Below are 21,599 nucleotides of genomic sequence, written 5' to 3'. Positions count from 1 at the left end.
CAAAGCCCAAGTACCAAGTGGTAGACGTTGCCCATACATTTATAACTATCATACTTTTATACCTGTAAGCAATTCTCAAATTTGAAATATACGAATGCCAAATTAACAGATGTATTTTACAGGTAGCTCTGATATAACACGTTTCCATGCATAATTTGGATATAACGCGATTGCTGAACTTGGGAAATTTGCATTATACGGGCCAAACAAAAGATAATATGAAAGATAGACACAAAATGCTGGAGTAATTCAGCAGGTCGGGGAAAAAAAAAATGGATGTGACTTTGAGTCTGCACCCTTCTTCAGACTGATTGTAGTGCAGGTGGGGGAGGGGGATACTGGTAACAAGAAAAGACCAGGAAGAGCAGGACAAATAAAGGCCATCAACAGATGATCTCAGGCAGGGTGGTTCCCTGATAGGCCAATTGTTGGCGAGGGACAGTATGATCCTAAGAGGGATACATAAACATAGAAAATAGGTGCAGGAGGCCATTCGGCCCTTTGAGCCGGCACCGCCATTCATTGTGATCATGACTGATCGTCCCCAATCAATAACCCGTGCCTGCCTTCTCCCCATATCCCTTTAATCCACTAGCCCCTAGAGCTCTATCAAACTCTCTCTTAAATCAATCCAGCGAGTTGGCCTCCACTACCCTCGGTGGCAGGGATTTCCACAAATTCACAACTCTCTGGGTGAAAAAGTTTTTTCTCACCTCAGTCTTAAATGGCCTCCCCTTTATTTTAAGTGTGGCCCCTGGTTCTGGACTCGCCCAACATTGGGAACATTTTTCCTGCATCTAGCTTGTCCAGTCCTTTTATAATTTTATATGTTTCTATCAGATCCTCCCCTCATCCTTCTAAACTCCAGATACATTGTTGCAAACTGTGAAGGTAATGTGATTTTGATTGTTGACCAGAGAATCAGTGAGAAGTTATTTGGGAAATTGACAAGCTGAAAAAATCCTCCCTGGAAAAAGTTTTGGAACAAAAAACTTTCTTTGTAACCGTTCTGCACTAATCAAATTACATTCAAGTTCAAGAGAGTTTAATAATAATAATGGATGGGATTTATATAGCGCCTTTCTAGATACTCAAGGCGCTTTACATCGCATTATTCATTCACTCCTCAGTCACACTCGGTGGTGGTGAGCTACTTCTGTAGCCACAGCTGCCCTGGGGCAGACTGACGGAAGCGTGGCTGCTAATCTGCGCTTACGGCCCCTCCGACCACCACCAATCACTCACACACATTCACACACAGGCAAAGGTGGGTGAAATGTCTTGCCCAAGGACACAATGACAGTATGCACTCCAAGCGGGATTCGAACCGGCTACCTTCCGGTCGCCAGCCTAACACTTAGCCCATTGTGCCATCTGCCGCCCTTAATGTCATGTGTCCCAGATAGGACAATGAAATTCTGTACAACAACTTAGTACTAACTCTTCCTAGTTCTGAATTGAAGATCATTGACCCAAAAACCCAACTATAAATTTATCAGCTTAAGTTTAGAGATACAAACTGAATCTCTGGGCAACTCTGGGAGTGGGCAAATGCATGGCAGATGCAGTATAATGTGGATAAATGTGAGGTTATCCACTTTGGTGGCAAAAACAGGAAAGTAGACTATTGTCTGAATGGTGGACGATTAGGAAAAGGGGAGATGCAACGAGACCTGGGTGTCATGGTGCACCAGTCATTGAAAGTAGGCATGCAGGTGCAGCAGGCAGTGAAGAAAGTGAATGGTATGTTAGCATTCATAGCAAAAGGATTTGAGTATAGGAGCAGGGAGGTTCTACTGCAGTTGTACAGGGTCTTGGTGAGACCACACCTGGAGTATTGCGTACAGTTTTGGTCTCCTAATCTGAGAAAATACATTCTTGCCATAGAGGGAGTACAGAGAAGGTTCACCAGACTGATTCCTGGGATGTCAGGACTTTCATATGAAGAAAGACTGGATAGACTCGGCTTGTACTCGCAAGAATATAGAAGACTGAGGGGGGATCTTATAGAAACTTACAAAATTCTTAAGGGGTTGGACAGGCTAGACGCAGGAAGATTGTTCCCGATGTTGGGGAAGTCCAGAACAAGGGGTCCCAGTTTAAGGATAAGGGGGAAATCTTTTAGGACCGAGATGAGAAAAACATTTTTCACACAGAGTGGTGAATCTCTGGAATTCTCTGCCACAGAAGGTAGTTGAGGCCAGTTCATTGGCTATATTTAAGAGGGAGTTAGATGTGGCCCTTGTGGCTAAAGGGATCAGAGGGTATGGAGAGAAGGCAGGTACAGGATACCGAGTTGGATGATCAGCCATGATCATATTGAATGGCGGTGCAGGCTCGAAGGGCCGAATGGCCTACTCCTGCACCTACTTTCTATGTTTCTATACAGCATTGAAACTCTCACCAACGATCACCTGCAAGCAAGTGGTACGTTATCTCAGTTTTGCATCCACTTCCTGCACACATGGGGGGAATTTACAGAAACCAATTAACCTGTAAACTCACACATCTTTGTGAGAGCATCTGGAGAAAACCCACATGGTCACAGGGAGAATGTGCAAACTCCACACAGACAGCACCCGAGATCAGGATCGAACCTGGGTCTCAGGTGCTGTGAGGCAGCAGCTCTACTGCTGCGCCACTGCTGCGTTTCCCCTTTATTTTATAACCATAATCTGCAGGGTTTTTTTTCATGACTTCCTGTTTTGCAACATGGTTTCCTTTAGGAATTACATTTTAGTGTACAATTTCCATCATGAAAATCTACTAGCAAATTTATAAATACAGATGAGGTTAAATTCCATGTCAAGTTATTTACTTCATATAATTGATATCCACAACACAAGGGATATGAAGAACCAATGAAAAGTCTGACAGAAATAATTCTTCCACAGAAGCCCTTACCCATGAGTCCACTTTGCTTTCATTGTTGCAATGCACATGGGATATCCTAAATCAACATTGATTCTGTTTTCTTGATTTCAGCCGTGGAACCAATCAGTCTATTGCTGGTGGTTTACACTGGATGCTGAGAGTTTGTCAACCATGAACAGATTATTTTCTTTATACTTATATCCAGTGTGGAGTCATAGCCCCATTTAAATGACCCACACTTAATCTGCTGCCAGTTTAGGAGAGTTACACTTGGTAGTTCATTAGATTACCCTTCAAAGTATTTTTACATTATTGGGAACATAAACAATGGAAAATTAAGTTCCACGACAGCTTTGTACACATTTAAAACATTTTCACAGAACCCGAGAGGTGTCACAGAAGTGAGAAAAGTTCTGTTTCAGATTACTGAATCAGGATTGTAACCATTCCCAGCTCTTAAAAATTACATTCTGCCAAATTTAGTAATCTTTAATAATTTCATTAGACCATAGTATTTGAATGTGTAGGAAAGTAACGGGGTACTGATTGGGGATGATCAGCCAAGATCACATTGAATGGCGGTGCCGACTCGAAGGGCCAAATGGCCTATTCCTGCACCTATTGTCTATAATAGTATTTGAATGTTCCATTCCACAAAATTAGAGGTATAGGTCGAGACAATTTATGACAGCATATTATCAGAGGCTTTATATAATTACCTATCTAAAATAAAATATAAATATACACAAGTAAATTATCTAAATCTTACCATTCATCATAACATGGAGGTAAATCCACATAACTTCTTCAAACTAATATCCTTTGAGACATGCATGATGATAACCATTTTCTAACCCTACTTTTGTACAAATTTATCTTTTTGATTTTGCAATTACTGCTTTTTTCACATTGAATATTAAGCTGCTTGTCCTTTAGTTTAAGAAGGAACTACAGATGCTGGAAAATCAAAGGTAGACAAAAATGCTGGAGAAACTCAGCGGGTGAGGCAGCATTTATGGAGCGAAGGAAGTGGGCGAGTTTCGGGTCGAGACCCTTCTTTAGTCGCCTATTTCCTTCACTCCATAGATGCTGCCTCACCGCTGAGTTCCTCCAGCATTTTTGTCTACCTGCTTGTCCTTTATGCGACTTTACTACCCCCCCGCACCCCCCGCCCCCCCCCCAAATGGTGGGTGTTTATAATAGCATTGAGGTTACTTAACTGCCCCCACCCCCCCCCCCCCCTTTCTGCTGTTATCACTGTATTCAAATAAGTGATTTGATTAACTGTAGGTCACTCTCTCACAACAGATCAATTATCTTCTACAGCCCCATATTTTTCCAGATCATTTATGAGTATTCAGTAAAATATTTTCAACTAACTTTTTAACTTAGTCAAAAATTGCAGATGCTGAAAATCTGATGACTGGCAATTAACCAGAAACATTAATTCTGCTTATTTCACTACAGATGCTACCTGAACATGACAATTTCAAGCTCTTTGTATAAATTGTATGCAGTGGGCTAATCTAATATAAAAACAATTAGATTATCCTGTCATTTTCACTTAGTTCCATGTGGGATCTTACTGCCACATCTCCAATGACTTCAAAACTAAAAGTATAGTAAAGCTCCAATCAACCAGCATCTTCATGGATTTGGTCATGCCACACAGAATGGCACAGAAATATTTCCTTTTTGCTACTTATATCTCTTGCACCTCACTAATCTTTTCCCAATCAGAAAATACTATACACACCAATTTCCATCTTCCAATTGTTCTTAAACACAATGGACTTTAACAGCAAAACATCAGACATTACTTCAATGTTTTATTTTGGACAGTCAACTTAGAAAATGCCTATTTTATTCTCCATGTCTTGAGACAGACTTTGCCCCGTGGATTTCCAATAATGTAATCATTTACTGTGAACATTGTCTCATAAGTTACAAGTTCGTAAATTTAGTTTTGTTAAATTAACATTTGGGGCAATTCTCCTAAAAAAAAAAAAATGAGTATACGCAGAAACGTTTGGCAAAGCAACATTACCCAGTTTGCTGAACAGTTTAAATACTATCAATTGGCTACTTTAAGCTTAGTCAATAGAAAGGAACATTTGGGGTGGTTGGGAGAGAGCTGATGAATAGCTGGTGATGTTTAGTCAGTACAGATAATATTAGAGGCATATATTGTGCAATAAAACCCATTTTATTCTGGCCTTCAGCACATATAAAACTTTTTTTTAAATGGGAATACGCGATTTGTTTACTTGAATAATATGAAATAGATTGCTTATTTCTAGTAAAGACAAAGTAAACTTGTACAAGATGACCAAAATTTATCGTAGTCATGTTGAAACTGTAGAGCATTAACGTAGTTTACAATCAACCACAAGAATAAATAACAACTTCACTCATGCAACTGTATCTTTAATTTACATAAAAGGTATTTAAAATGAAGTTTATATGATGTGTCTACAAAATCACTGACATACCAAAAGCTACCCATAACTTCACATCTCAGTTTGATCTACAAAATCCATTTAAAATATAAATTATTTAAACTTAACCAGAAACAACATTACAGAAACGTAACTATGTATCAATAAGCTAGTCCCTACCAATAGACAATCGGTGCAGGAGTAGGCCATTCAGCCCTTCGAGCCAGCACCGTCATTCAATGTGATCATGGCTGATCATCCACAATCAGTACCCCGTTCCTGCCTTCTCCCCATATCATAGAAACATAGAAAATAGATGCAGGAGTAGGTCATTCGGCCCTTCGAGCCTGCACCGCCATTCAATATGATCATGGCTGATCATCCAACTCAGTATCCTGTACCTGCCTTCTCTCCATACCCACTGATCCCTTTATCCCCCGACTCCGTTATCTTTAAGAGCCCTATCAAGCTCTCTCTTGAAAGTATCCAGAGAACAGGCCTCCACTGCCCTCTGAGGCAGAGAATTCCACAGACTCACAACTCTCTGTGTGAAAAAGTGTTTCCTCATCTCCGTTCTAAATGCCTTACCCCTTATTCGTAAACTGTGGCCCCTGGTTCTGGACTCCCCCAACATTGGGAACACGTTTCCTCCCTCTAGCATGTCCAAAACTTTAATAATCTTATACGCTTCAATAAGATTCCCTCTCATCCTTCTAAATTTCAGAGTGTACAAGTCCAGCCGCTCCATTCTCTCAGCATATTACCGTCCCGCCATCCCGGGAATGAACCTTGTGAACCTACGCTGCTCTCCCTCAAAAGCAAGAATGCCCTTCCTCAAATTAGGGGACCAAAACTACACACAATACTCCAGGTGTGGTCTCACTAGGGCCATATACAACTGCAGAAGGACCTATTTGCTCCTATACTCAACTCCTCTTGTTATGAAGGCCGACATGCCATTCGCTTTCTTCACTGCCTGCTGTACCTGCATGCTTACTTTCATTGACTGATGAACAAGGACCCCTAGATTCCGTTGTACTTCCCCTTTCCCCAAACTGACACCATTTAGATAATAATCTGCCTTCCTGTTCTTGCTACCAAAGTGGATAACCTCACATTTATCCACATTAAACTGCATCTGCCATGCATCTGCCCACTCACCCAACCTGTCCAGAGGTGATGTGGAACTGGTGTCCTCACTAACAAATAAGGGACGTTTACATTTGTTACAAAATATATATTTGACTATATTAATTTGGCAGATTTTTGTTCCATTAACATACACTGCCTTATTCAAATAACCTGCATTAAGGTTGACATAAAAAACATAATCTAACATTTAAAATGAATAGACTTGGCTCAGTTAATCAACTCCTCTGAGAGTTGCTTGCCTTTATCAAGCTGGTAGGAATGTTTAGCTCCCCAGGGAACATTATTTACGGAATGTTTTCCAACACCATGACCGTGTTATGAATTTCATATAGCTTGAGGAAAAATACCCACAATGCTTATTTTGGAGTTTGCATCATCATTTTATTCATTTAACCATAGGCTAATTCTGCATTCTTCCGAACCTACTTTAAAAAAAAATTAACGTGGCTGGAATTAATTGACATTTAATAAAATGCACATTGCATCTTAGATAGGATGTTTATGCTTAGGATTGTTTCAAATCAAACATTTATATCCTATAATCTAGGAATCCATATACTTTAATATCATGTCCAACAGAGATGTGACAGACAATAATTACTGACAACTTACGAGTCATCCAAATCTATAGCAAAGGAAGACACCACAGCGGTCCGGAAGACAGCAACTGCAACAGAAAAGAGAGAGAAAAAACACACTACAGATCAAAGTTGCTGAGGAAACTGATGAATCGTTTTGTTTTTGTCATTTTGAAACCAGAAGACATTTGATAATTGAGGCAGCACAGAGTTGTCTGCGATGCTCACTCACTCACTCACCTCCACACACCAGTAGCACAAGTCGCGTCGCTGCCGCCGCCATTTTGCTTATGGGGCTGAGCCTCGTTCTACCGCGCAGGCGCACAATCAGCTGTCGCTGTCATGGAGACGCGGCCTGTTACTGAGGCTTAAATGTAGGCGTTTATATATGTTTTTGTTATTCTAAAACGGATCATCGTTTTCCTTTTAAAGTGTTTATTCAACTGCGCATGTTTTAACATTTTAGAAAATGCCTGCTTTGATATAGTTAACCTGAGAAAGTGAGGAAACTTCGGACTGTTCCTTAAGTATGTGATTAAAAGTCTCGACACTTTGGAGACTTTAGTTTGTGGGGAGCCTGTTCTGTTTTGATGGTCAGCGAACTTCGTTCTTTTTCGACCTGACTTCCATGTGAACTTGTGTAAGAAGGAACTGCAGATGCTGTTTTAAACCGAAGATAGACACAGAAGGCAGCATCTCTGGAGAGAAGGAACGTGAACTCCCTTGGTTGCTGTCCTTCCTGAAAGCTCAGAGCTGCCAGCCTATGACTAATTGCCTTATGGGCCATTCAACCTCAGGAGTGATGCAAAGAGAGACGAGAAGATCTTGTACTTGTACTCAGCAGGTCAGGCAGCATCTCTGGAGAACAAACACGCAACGTTTTGAGTCGGGATCCTTCTTCAGATTGATTGTGGTCGGGGGAGAAAACTGGAACAGAGATGGGGGCTGGACAAAGTCTGGCAAGTGATAGTCTCCTCCATTGTCAGTGTGAGGCTAAACGCAAATTGGAGGAACAGCATCTCATCTTTAGGGAACGGGGGTTACCCTCTCCCATCATAGATGAGGCCCTCACTCGTGACTCCTCGGTACCCTGCAGCTTCCCCTCATCCTATTCCTTAACTTCCGCCCCTTCAACCGTCACATACAACACATAATCCTCCAAAATCCCACCACTGAGCACATTTTTTCATCTCCACCCCATTCTGCCTTCCGGAGAGACCGTTCCCTCCGCAACTCCCTGGTTAACCACCCCATCCTCAGGCACCTTCCCCTCCAACCGCAGAAGATGCAATAGCTATACCTCCTCCCTCGACTCTGTCCAGGAACCCCGCCAGTCCTTTCAGGTTAGGCAGAGGTTTATTTCCACCTCCTCCAACCTCATCTATTGTATCCGTTGTTCAAGATATGGACTCTTATACATTGACAAGACCAAACGTAGACTGGGCTTTTGTTTCAAGGAACACCTTCGCTCAGCCCGCCTGAACCTACTTGATCTCCCGGCTGCCAGACACTTTAATTCTTCTTCCCACTGCTACACAGACCTTCCTGTCCTGGATCTCCTCCATTGTCAGATTGAGGCTAAATGCAAATTGGAGGAACAGCATCTCATATTTTGCTTGGGCAGCTTACATCCCAATGGTATGAATATTGATTTTTCTCACCAGGTAGCCCCAGCATTCCCTCTCTCTCTCTATCCCTCACCCACCCAATTCAAACTAGTTTCTCATTTTCACCCTACTAACAGCTAACAATGACCTGTTTCCTTTATCATTGTTAATTTTTTTGCATATTATTCATTGTTCTTTATCTCGCCACATATTTGTCTATAACTCTCATTTCCCTTATCCCTAACCAGTCTGAAGAAGGGTCTCGACCTGAAATGTCACCCATTCCTTCTCTCCAGAGATGCTGCCTGTCCTGCTGAGTTACTCCAGCTTTCTGTGCCTATCTTTGGCAAGTGTAAATATACACAGGTGAGGTTTTTTTTTGATTGGCAAATGGTTGGACAAATGCCAGAGATGGAAAGATGAAAGAAAAGTGTGAGATAGGGAGAGAAGGATGGAAGGAGTGCAAATTGTGAAGCCAAAGGAAGAAATATAGGTGGAAAGAGACAAGGGAAATGGGAAAGGGAGATATGGATGCACATCCAGATGGAGCACAGGGAAGAGAAGGGGGGGGGTCATAGATTAGAGATCGGTGCCAAGACTGTTACGTTGTAAGCTATCCAAGTGGAATAGGAAGTGATGTTCCTCCAGTTTGGTCAGGCCTCACTCTGACAATGGTGGAGGGCCATGACAATATGGGAGTGGGAAGGGGAATTAAAATGATTAGCAACCGGGAGATTTGGCGAAACTGTCATCTAGTCTGCAATTATTAGGTATGTTACAATACTTACCTTCAGTGGCGCTGCAATTCTGCCACTGGCCGTGTGCGCGATTTTGGCGTGTTTGAGGGGGGTGGGGGGGGGGGGGTTAAAGCACATTTTTTCCACCTTGTCCTGTATTATATTTTGTTGGAGTGCAAGATTTTGCCGAAGAATCGTTCCGACGGGCGTTTAAAAAAAAAATTTGCCCGACAAGTTAATCGCTGGAGTGATTTTAAAATCAGCTTCTGAAGCCGTCAACGCCGACATCGGGGCCGGATTTTAAGTAGGGGACAGGTAAAATAAAGTAGTTTATTTTTATGTATAAAAGTGTTTCTTAAGATGCATTTAATTCACATTTTAAGTTGCGAAACGGTGGGTTTTTTCCCCGAACTAACCGGCAGATTTTTGCTACAGATATGGGGGTCTAAATCACCGCAACCGCAACGTTCCAAATGGTCGCATTCCAGAAAAACCCACTCGCAAGTTGATTTAAATGGCCATTAATTTACAGGTATTAAACATTAAATTTCTTCCATTTGGCCTATAAACCCATGACAATGAGATTTAAAAATTATGTTATATTGTGAATTCTTGTGTGAATGTTATTTGGACACTTAGGCTATTTAAAAATGTTAATCTATTCTTAAGAAATGGATAGATGTTTAGATCTAGTAATTGAATTTTGTAATTAGCTACAATTAGGTAACTAACTAATTATATGCTTTAATTTCAAGTCATCTAAGTAAGATTGTTTTTACTTTTTTACTCCGCTCGGTCCGCAAGAACCTACCTGACCTCCTGGTGGCTCAGCACTTCAACTCCCCCTCCCATTCCCAATCCGACCTCTCTGTCCTGGGTCTCCTCCATTGCCAGAGTGAGCAACACCGGAAATTGGAGGAACAGCACCTCATATGGGGAGCCTGCATCCGCGGGCATGAACATTGAATTCTCCCAATTTTGTTAGCCCTTGCTGTCTCCTCCCCTTCCTTAGCCCTCGAGCTGTCTCCTCCCATCCCCCAGCCCTCGGGCTCCTCCTCCTCCTTTTTTCTTCCTTCTTCCCGCCACCCCCTATCAGTCTGAAGAAGGGTTTCGGCCCGAAACGTTACCTATTTCCTTCGCTCCATAGATGCTGCTGCACCCGCTGAGTTTCTCCAGCGTTTTTGTGTACCTTCGATTTTCCAGCATCTGCAGTTCCTTCTTGAACAAGATTGTTTCATATTTGTTTCAGAATGCTTCAATCTATAATAACTGAAAATTTCTTTCAGTTCTCTTAATTTTTAAGAAAGTTATGGGCTTTTGACTATTCTCGATCACAGCTTTTGTGTTGTCAATGAAAAAGCAATTATGCTAATTTCCGAGTATGAAAATGGCCATAACTATTTTAATACTGATGATATGAAAATGAATTAGGTGTCAAATTAAACTTCTTTTTATGCTTTATCTGATGGGATAAATTACAGACTTGATTTTTAAAATCTCAAAATTTTGTAACATTGCTACAATTAATTTCACCGATGTAAAGGAGGCCAAATCAGGAACATCAAATGCAGTGGATGAGGTTAGAAGAGGTGCACGTGAACCTTTGTCTCACCTGCCAGGGCTGCTGGGATCCGCAGATGGAGGTGAGCAGAAGGTATAAGGACTGGTGTTACATCTCTTGCGGCTGCAGGGCAATGTACCTGGGAAGGGAGTGATATGGGTGTGAACGGATGAGTGAACCATGGAGTTGCGGAGAGAGCGGTCTCAGTGGAAGGCGGAAAGGCGTGGGGATGGGAAGATGTGACTGGTAGTGGCATCACGTTGAAGGCAGCAAAAAATGTTGGAAAATGATGTGTTGGATGTAACTGTGTAAATTGCTCGTTTCTAAGCTTTCCTCCAGTCTAGTTTCAGTATACAAACACTGAATCAAGCACTTGAAACAACTCAATATTATTTTAATGAAAGCGCATTACAGTTCAACTACTGTGCCTATCCCATCTCGGGTTCGATCCTCGTTTCTGCCTGATCAAGCCCTCTAGGCCTCGCTAAAACAGAGACACTCCAGAAGTTCACGCAGTCCCAAGCTCTCTCCCAGAAGATCGAACCTGGACCTCATGGTAGCTGACTTTTATATGTCCCAGGACCTCGAGGGGCCGAACCACATGGGGGTGGTCTCTTAATAATCGAATTACAGATATTGATTAACCTCATACATAACAGACATTTCCCTAACCCAATAATGCAGCAGCTCAATATGTTGTATTCAAACCGGACTTTGCAAGGAATCCAACTTAGAAACATTTACCCTGATCTGCAGGAATACCAGACAAGGCTCAATACCTCATCCAATCAACACTCGACAAAGTTGAACTCTGCAACATTATTTACAATTATTTACAAGGTGTATGGCTGGTTTGCAGCCATCCAATCCATTCTATGCATTTTGTACCTAATTGACAGGGTCTGCAGATAATCTTATTCTTTTCTTGCAAGTTGTATCTAGGCTCTAGACACACTGGCACCACTCCGCAGCTTGACCCAGCTCTCAATTCCAAATTAACCAAATCTCCCAGCAGCCCTGAAGCTTATACCCCATTTTGAAGTCCTAGCCTCACCAAATTAGCCAGGATTAACAGTGGCTGGTGGGGTGAAAGGTGAGGACCAGAGGGACTCTATCCTTGATCTGTCTTGGGGGAGGGGGAGGGGGAGCGAGAGGAGAATTACGGGACACAAACGTGGGTGAGGGATCCATCTATGACCCAGGAGGGAAACCACATACACTAAGAGGACATCTTGATGTAGTCCAGATAACTGTGGGAGTCATGGGTTTTTATTAGATGTCAGTCGATAGTCTGTACCATGTGATGAAAACAGCGAGACAACAAAGGGGAGAGAAGTGTTGGAAGATCAAGAAAGGGAAGAGGTGTCAGGAAACACATACCTCTCCTCCCCTTCCTTCCCCGCCCCCCCCCTCTCTTCCAGTTGCGCAACCTGGATGCACACCTATTTCTCTCCCCTTCCTCCTATCCCCTTGCATCAATATTCCTTCATTTGGCTTCACAGACACTGGAATGTACAGCTGGGGATGGTGGCGGAGGCAGATATGAAAGTGCTATTTAAGCGACTTTCATTTGGGCATATGGATGTGAAGGGATTGCAGTGGTATGGATTATGTGCAGGCAGATAAGATTTGTGCTTGGTATCATGTTCTAATCAGACACTGTGGGCCGAAGGGCCTGTTCCTGTGCTGTACAGTTTTATGCTATATGTGTATTTTTACAATACTGGCACACAATAATGTGACAAAGGGGGTCAAATTTCAAATTCCTTCAAAGTTGACAGCACTTTATTGGGCTCATGACTAACATAGTATTAACAAAAAATATTAGAAAAGATAGCTTATTGATGGAAAGTTTCCGAAAATGGCATCAGAATACACAAATTCATTTTGTGTAACGGTTGTTGCATGGTGTCCACCAGCGACCTGGTTGGCACAGTAAGTGCACGTATTTCTTATCCCTTTCTATGTTTATGAATACCACATGGAACAATAAAATTGCAAAAACCGTTTCCACTTCATTCACCTGATCATGTAGTAGAATATTGCATCCATCTGAGTGGACACCACAGTGCGGGTTACACGATTATACACGCAGACATACCTTGCGGTGGACCCTCAAAGGTTTTGTGTCCCAGAAAACGAACGTAACATTATTAGGGAAATCCAAACATTTTAACCAATGTGATCTAACACAAAATTAAATAATTGCGGACTTATTCACTGATACCTCCTTGATGATATTAACCGTAACAAAAAGTTCAATTGTCTACTGGATCGCCTCAACGCAGAGGGAGTACAAGGAGGGAAGAGACAGAGACTTTAAGACTTTTGCCTCCATCACAGTGAGGAGGTGCCTGGTGAACTCACTGTGGTGGATGTTAATTTGTGTTTATTGTATGTTTCGTTATTTATTATTGTATGTATGACTGCAGGCAACGAAATTTCGTTCAGACCGAAAGGTCTGAATGACAATAAAGGAATCCAATCCAATCCAATCCAAATAAAAAAAAATTTAAATGTTTCCGTCACGGTCGTTGTGGAGCTTCCGGAAGTTGACACGAAAGAATGAAGTTAGCAACTTGGTCCGTACAAAAGATAAACAAGAGACGTTGTGTTGCCAAATTGAAACTTGGGTCAGTTTCTTAGTTTTGATGACCAATTTATGCCCAAAATATTTTTTTTATTGACTTTAAAAAGTCAGAAAATATATTATAAACGGTCTGAAGAAGGGTTTCGGCCTGAAACGTTGCCTATTTCCTTCACTCCATAGATGCTGCCTCACCCGCTAAGTTTCTCCAGCACTTTTGTCTACCTATCATAAACGGTCGTTGTGTTTTTGACACCACGATATTGATATATTAAATTTGAATATAAGAAAAAAGTATTTACTCGCCCAAAAATCACTACTACCATAGGCTACCTCATTGGGGTTTGTGAAAAGCAGTAGAATTATGAAACCTCCGTGGTTTAACTTACGGAGGTACCGACCCCGATAACGGTCGTTGTGACAATGGACACCAAGCACAACATCCCAGAGTAGAGATGGGTGGCTGAGAGTGAATGGAGAAGGTTGAGGAGGCAAAAGGAGCTATATGACAGGGGTGGGGTGAATGGAAGTAGTGGGCCTGTCCCACTTACGCAACTTTTTAGGCGACTTCAGGAGACTATGAGGTCGCCACAAGGTTGCCAAAATGTTTGCCGGAGGTTGGCGGGATGTCGCCTGCATGGTGGTGAATAATTCCCTCATTTTCATAACTTGTCGCGACGTCATTCTGCTCGGCAATAATTTTTCAACATGTTCAAAAATTAGCGGCGACAGTGGTTTGACGCCATAGGTTGTTGCGAGCGGTAGGTGCAGTTGTAGTAGGTGGCCATGTGATGTAGGCTGCGGCCTGGTGAGGTAGGCTGACGCCGGTGCTGACTGGTGAATTTGATTGGCTCATTGGGGAAAAAAAACGTGAACAGCAGTTTTCAGAACCAAGGATAACCGGCTGGTAATGTTAATGTCCACCGAGCTTCACAGCCGTGTATCTCTAGCTTCTTAAAAGTTGGCTCCACTCCTTCTCCCCACCCCGTCTCCCCCTTCTCCTCGTCCTTTGAAAGGACTTAAGTGACCCTTCCCGTACACTGTGCCTTCACCTTCTTAATTACAGCGCCAACCTTCCAGTTCATCGTGGTGTGTGTCTGTATCACATTGGCTTTGCCACATGTTAATTTCACTCAGACAGCGCTCCCCCCCCCTTGCCCTGTCCCCCACCTGCATAACTGGCTGGTGAAGGAAGAGATGTGCGTATGTTTGTCTGTGTTCCACTCTGCCAGAAGAACTAAACAGTGGGTATCTTATAAGGTCATAATCATAAGTGATAGAGCAGAATTAGGCCTTTTAGCGCATCAAGTCTACTCCGCCATTCAATTATGGCTGATCTATCTCTTCTTCCGAACTCCATTCTCCTGCCTTCTCCCCATAACCCCTGACACCCTTACTAATCAATAATCTATCTATCTCTGCCTTAAAATATAAATTTACGGCCTCCACAGCCTTCTGTGGCAAAGAATTCCACAGATTCACCACCCGTATTTCGTATTCTTGCCAAACTTGCATTTCACGTTCTGGATGCGCTGCTCGGCAATGCAACGGTTATTCGACAGACTAACACTTTCTTGTTTGAAAGGTAAGTCTAGACAATAGTGTCCATCTATCATCTTTACTGAGTGCTTCATAATATCCAAGAACTTTACCTCTTCATGGGACATTTCTTTTGATTCCTTGCTAGATCTTTCATTGAAGGCGTGATTGTATTGCTTGAACAACAACTCCTCTAACTTTGTAGTAGATATTTGATTAACAGCAGCAGCAGGGTAGTTATTCTTATTCCTGATGTTGTTGTTCTTTCTCTAGAGGCCATAGATAACCCATCCAAGTAGGGTCCTCGCAGCAAATGGTCCATCCCCTTGACTGCTGACAAACTCTCTAGGTTCCAATAACTTTGTAGCATTTGTTCCGATAACTAGGTCGATGCCAGATTGTATTTTAGGTATCTTGATATTCTTCAAGTTAGGCCATTCTTTCAGATCTTCTTGCTTGGGTATGTTTAGATGAGCAACAGGCACGGTCTTATGTGTAAACACATCAGATAGTGGTATAAAATCATTTTTGTCCAGACAAGATATTTCCAAACTTGTAATAAGATGACTATCGCAGCATTTCTCTTCATTTATGGTACGCAGGAGAATCTTAGTCTTCTGTCCTGAAATGTCCAGCCTTCTCATCATGCTTTATGTACAAAAGGTAGCCGAACTTCCATGATCCAAAAATGCATATGTTTGCAATACTGTATTCCCCTTGCTACTCCTTACCTGTACTGTGACCACGCCGGGTGATGGTAAGTAAGTCAGTCCCACGGCTGAATCCGAGCTCCGCGAACGGGCCGGTTCAAACTCCGCGGCCCAGGGTGGTCGAAGCTGCCGCCCTCCAGTCCAGCGGACGAAGCTGTTGTTGTGGGAGCTCCGGAAAAACAAGTCACCAACCTGTGACCTGCGAGCTCCCGACGATGTCGTCCACTGGGCCCGCGGCCGAGCCTCCGAAGTCGGGTCGCCGCCGCCGGAACGCCGCCACAGCCGCGAAGTCGGGCCAACGCCGGAACGCCGCCACAGCCCCGAGTCAGGCCGCCGTCGCCACAGCCCCGAAGTCGGGCCGCTGTCGCCTGCCGGAACGCCGTGACAGCTCCGAAGTTGGGCCACTGCTGCCGGAACTCCACCACAGCTCCAAAGTCGGGTCGCCGCCGCCGGAACGCCGGACCGCCGCCACAGCATCGAAGTCGGGTGCAACGCAGGAACGCCGCCACAGCCCCAAGGCCACCAGCTCCGCCATTAGGCCTCAGTGCAGACGGAGACGGGGGATATGACCCCCCCCCCCCCACACATACACAACCTAAAAATATAATTTAGCTGCTGTTTCCCTTTGAGCAGTTCCTTTTCTCAAATAAGACTTCACCCATCAAATACTTTAGAGCCTCTTCTTGAACCTTGGCTCTGCAGTATCTTCATCCTTATCTTGGCCACTGCCAACTTCATATATAGTTCCAGCTGTTCCTTCTCTCTACTTAACTGTCTTTTTCGTTCCTCAGCCTCTCTCTTCAGCTGCCTTCTTCGTTACTCAGCTTCTCAATTCAGCTGTACTTCTTAATCTTCAGCCTCTCTATTCAGCTGTTCTTGGTTTTCAATCTCATGTTTTTCTCCAAGGCGGCAGCTTGTTGCTGTCGTGGCCATTTGACTTAATTTTGTGTGTCATAAATTATGGTATTTGCCATTAAATTTAGTCTGCCTGTAATTATGTGGGTGGGATTTATTACGTAGTCGGAGGTGTGTTTGCTGCTGGGTTTCTTGCGCTGAAGCTGTTAGATTTTTAGTTTAGTTCGGAGGAGCATGGTGAGAAGGAATATCTTTTGACCATGGGTCAGAGCTTTCTAGCATGTGTAGTTTTCTAATGGTTCAAAGAGACATCCTGAGTTTGACGAATATTAAAGTGTACGAGTAAAAGAAGAAGGTTGGATGAATATCTTACTGTTTTTCTTCAACAATAAAGAAACTTTTAATCAAAAGACTGTGTTATGAAGATTTATCTTTTGAGAAGCTTTGAAAGTCTCGTGGAGAGCTCACATGCGTAAAACGACATTCTCCTAACCCCATGTTTTCTCCTAAGTGGCTAAAGGGAGCAATCTCAGAACTAGCATGTAGCCAAAAGATGGGCAAAACTTCATTTCAGCAAATGGGTGCTAGACCGAAGCAAACTACTTACTGTAGAGGTTCGGGACAACCCAACAGCTGAGTACGCTTTTCAGAGGCCTGATACACAGGCTCGAGCAAGCCAGTATGATTATCAGGGGCCTGTCTATCATCCGTTGGCGCCAAGCCAAGGATATCAGGATGGATTGTTTGCATTGGCGAATAGACAAGCTGAATTCAACCGGATCATAGCTCAACATAATCTCTCTTTCACTCTTCCACCAATAGAAATTCCTACATATGATAGTGATCCTTTGCGCTATGAAGCTTTCATAAAGACATTAGACGATGTAGTAGAAATGAAAATTACTGATGAAAAAGAGCGCTTACGATTTCTGGTGTATTACACAAGCGGAAGTACTAAGGTACTTGTGGAAAGTTGTCAAAATAAGCCTGACGGCCAAGGCTATCAAGAGGCAAGAAGATTACTTAAAGAACATTTTGGTAACGAACAGAGGATTGCTAACGCATACATGGAGAAGGCCCATGCTTGGAAAGATATCAAGCCAGAAGATGTGGATGCAGAGTAATTATGCAATATTTCTTAGAGGTTGTTGCAGCTCGATGAAAAATCTTGACCACATGGAGGAAATTAATCTTGTTAGTAACACTAGAGCCATCATTAAAAAGCTGCCCAGAGGACAGAGAAAATGGAGAGATAAAGCAGGCAGGAATAGTGGATAAGAAAAAGCGAGTAGCCATGCTACCAGAACTGGTGGATTTCTTGGAAAAGCAAGTACGGTACATGTTAGATCTACACCAGGGGAGTATTGAAGATCATAAACCAATTGCAACTGTCAAAGGTTCTACGTTTACCAAAACTAAAGGAAGATCAGGACTTTATTTATTTATTTTTTATTTATTTTATTAGAAGTAAGTACAATCATATGGCACCAAAGTGCCTAATATATATTTTCATAATACATTTTATGTACAGCTTCTTTTTTTTTTATATTAAAGAAAGATTAGAATAAGAAAAAGAGATTAGATAGTAAAGGATAGAAAGACGTGAGATATATAGTGTGTGAAGAAAAAGACAAAAGACGGATGAGTGAAGAAAGTTGAGAAAAAGAAAATAGAAAAAAGAGAATAAAACAAAAAAAAAAGTAAGGAGATCATTGTTTATAATCTTGATCAGGACTTAAAGGAGGCAGTTTTGCTACCACTATAATATCTGTGGAAACGACAGGTGGAATGAAAGGAGATGTATCTACTATCCAGTAAAAAGGATTTTGTTTGTTATGTGATGAAGTTGGTCACACTAGAAGGTGTCGAAGATTCAAGGAGAAGGAATATAAAGAAAAGGTGGATTTCTTGAAAGCAATGGAATCTGTTTTGGATGTTTGATAAAAGGACACATGGTTAAAGACTGTAAGAGTCCAATTACTTGTGATAAGTGCAAGCAATATCATCCTGAAGGACTTCACACTGGAAAGAAGCCACCAGAGAAAATAGAAGAAAAGCTACCGGAACAAATAGAAGAGAAGGAGAAGCCAGCTACCAGTGATGCTGTCACCTCGCCTCATGTACCTGCTCATATTGGCACCGGGGTAGAAGCCTGTATCTTCTCTATCTTACCAGTACAGGTAAAGAATAGCAAGACGAATGCGGTGTTCCAATCATATGCATTTTTGGATCACGGAAGTTCGACTACTTTTTCCACACAAAGCCTTATGAGAAGGTTGGACATCACAGGAGAAGAGATTAAGATTTGATTGCTTACCATGACTAAAGTTAAGGAGAGCATTAATCATTACGTTACAAGTATGGAGATATCCAGTCTGGATGAAGATAATTTTATACCAATATCTGAAGTGTATACACATGAGATCATGCCTGTTGATCGTCAAAATATACCCAGACATGAAGACTTGAGACAATAGCTTTACCTGAAGGATATCAAAATATCTAAAATAAATTCTGGTGTTGACCTATTTATCGGAACGAATGCTTTGAAGGCATTGGAACCTATACAGATTGTGAGGAGCCAAGGTGATGGGCTGTTTGCTGAAAAAACCCTACTAGGATGGGTTATCTATGGGTCCTTGATAAGGAACAACGAAAGCGGGAACTGGAAGAACTACCCTGCCGCTGCTGTTAATCAAATATCTACTGGTAAATTAGAAAAGCTGTTGATGAAGCAATACAATCATGGCTTCAATGAAAGTACCAGTAAGGAATCTGAAGAAATGTCCAGAGAAGAGTTAAAGTCCTTGGATATTATGGACTACTCAGTAAAGATGATTGACGGACACTATTGGCTGGATTTACCTTTCAAACAAGAAAGGTAAGTCGCATAATTGGCGCATGGCAGAGCAATGGACCCAGAATTTGAAATGCAAGTTTGGCAAGAATACGAAATTTCACGAGGAATATACGTCTTTCCTAAAGGATATGATTGATAATGATTATGCCGAAATGGTATCAACAAACCAACTGAATCGAAGTGATGGAGAGCTTTGGTACATTCCACACCATGGGGTGTATCACTCGAAGAAAGGGACCTTGAGGGTGGTCTTTGACTGCGCTGCAATCTTCAAAGAAACACCACTTAACTGTCAACTACTGCAAGGTCCAGACCTCACCAACTCACTCATTGGAGTTCTCATTAAATTCAGACAAGAACCAATTCTGCTCCAAACTGGAGGACGAGACAGATGTTCGGCAGCTGTGGCAGGGCCTGAATGCAATCACCTCCTACAAGGCAAAACCAGGAGGCAGCTCGAATGTCGGTGTAACATCACTCCCTGACGAGCTCAATGCGTTTTACGCACGCTTTGACAGGGAGAATACTGTTGTGCCTTCCCGATCCCCCAGAAGGTTAAGGGGGGACTTGATAGAGGTTTTTAAAATGATGAGAGGGATAGACAGAGTTGACGTGGAAAAGCTTTTCCCACTGAGAGTAGGGAAGATTCAAACAAGGGGACATGACTTGCGAATTAAGGGACTGAAGTTTAGGGGTAACATGAGGGGGAACTTCTTTACTCAGAGAGTGGTAGCTGTGTGGAATGAGCTTCCAGTGAAGGTGGTGGAGGCAGGTTCGTTTTTATAATTTAAAAATAAATTGGATAGTTATATGGATGGGAAAGGAATGGAGGGTTATGGTCTGAGCGCAGGTATATGGGACTAGGGGAGATTATGTGTTCGGCACAGACTAGAGGGGTCGAGATGGCCTGTTTCCGTGCTGTAATTGTTATATGGTTATATGGTTATATGGTTATACTGACCGGTTGCATCGTGGCTTGGTTCGGCAATTTGAGCGCCCTGGAGAGGAAAAGACTACAAAAAGTAGTAAACACTGCCCAGTCCATCATCGGCTCTGACCTTCCTTCCATCGAGGGGATCTATCGTAGTCGCTGCCTCAAAAAGGCTGGCAGTATCATCAAAGACCCACACCATCCTGGCCACACACTCATCTCCCTGCTACCTTCAGGTAGAAGGTACAGGAGCCTGAAGACTGCAACAACCAGGTTCAGGAATAGCTACTTCCCCACAGCCATCAGGCTATTAAACCTGGCTCGGACAAAACTCTGATTACTAATAACCACTTTCTGTTATTTGCACTTTACCAGTTTATTTATTCATGTGTGTATATATTTATATCATGGTATATGGACACATTTATCTGTTTTGTAGTAAATGCCTACTATTTTCTGTGTGCTTAAGCAAAGCAAGAATTTCATTGTCCTATACAGGGATACATGACAATAAACTCACTTGAACTTGAACTTTGATGGCTGATATCAGAGTGATGTTTCATCAAGTCAAAGTATCAGAAAAACACATTGACAATCCTGCGATTCTTATGGTGGCCTGAAGGGGATGTACAATAAGATCTCTTTGGATACATCTCTTTGGAGCAGTGTCATCACCAAGTTGTGCAAACTTTGCTTTAAAGAAGACCGCAGAGGACAATAAAGTTCACTTTCCAGAGGAAGTAATAACCACTTTGAAGAATAATTTATTTGTGGATGATTGCTTAAAATCCATGTCTACTGAGAAGGAAGCAATTCAAATGATAAAACACCTGACTTCCCTCTGCAATAAGGGAGGATTCACGCTTTCCAAATGGATCAGCAATAATCGTGTTGTATTGGAATGCATTTCACCAGATGATAGAGCCAAGGAAACCAGAGAGTTTGATTTGGACAAAGATAATTTGCTAATGGAAAGAGCATTTGGACTGCACTGGTGCATTGAAACAGATGTGTTCAAGTTAAGAATCTATTCAAGAGCGACCATGTATTAGAAGGGGTATCCTATCCGTGATTGGTTCTGTTTACGACCTTTTGGGATTTCTTGCACCATTTACACTGCCAGCCAAGTTGATTTTGCAGGATCTTTGTGAGGAAAAACTTGGATGGGAT

The 21,599-nt window shown here is 42.4% G+C and overlaps 1 protein-coding gene across 1 annotated transcript in view; it reads right to left on the bottom strand.

The window, feature by feature from the left end:
• tmx3 (thioredoxin related transmembrane protein 3) overlaps window positions 1–7,362 on the bottom strand; it is a 116,489-nt gene extending 109,127 nt beyond the window's left edge. Inside the window, exons 1-2 of the mRNA XM_033018933.1 lie at window positions 7,283–7,362; window positions 7,077–7,131 (exon numbers count right to left, since the gene is read on the bottom strand). Of these exons, the coding sequence (XP_032874824.1) occupies window positions 7,077–7,131; window positions 7,283–7,325 (98 nt within the window). The 5' untranslated portion in view covers window positions 7,326–7,362. The remainder of the gene's footprint in view (window positions 1–7,076; window positions 7,132–7,282) is intronic.
• Window positions 7,363–21,599: the final 14,237 nt, after the last annotated feature.

The sequence above is a fragment of the Amblyraja radiata genome, chromosome 4 (assembly GCF_010909765.2).
Source record: "Amblyraja radiata isolate CabotCenter1 chromosome 4, sAmbRad1.1.pri, whole genome shotgun sequence".
Classification (NCBI taxonomy): Eukaryota; Metazoa; Chordata; class Chondrichthyes; order Rajiformes; family Rajidae; genus Amblyraja; species Amblyraja radiata.
The sequence above is the reverse complement of the archived record's forward strand: the minus strand, read 5'-3'. Positions and strand labels throughout refer to the sequence as shown.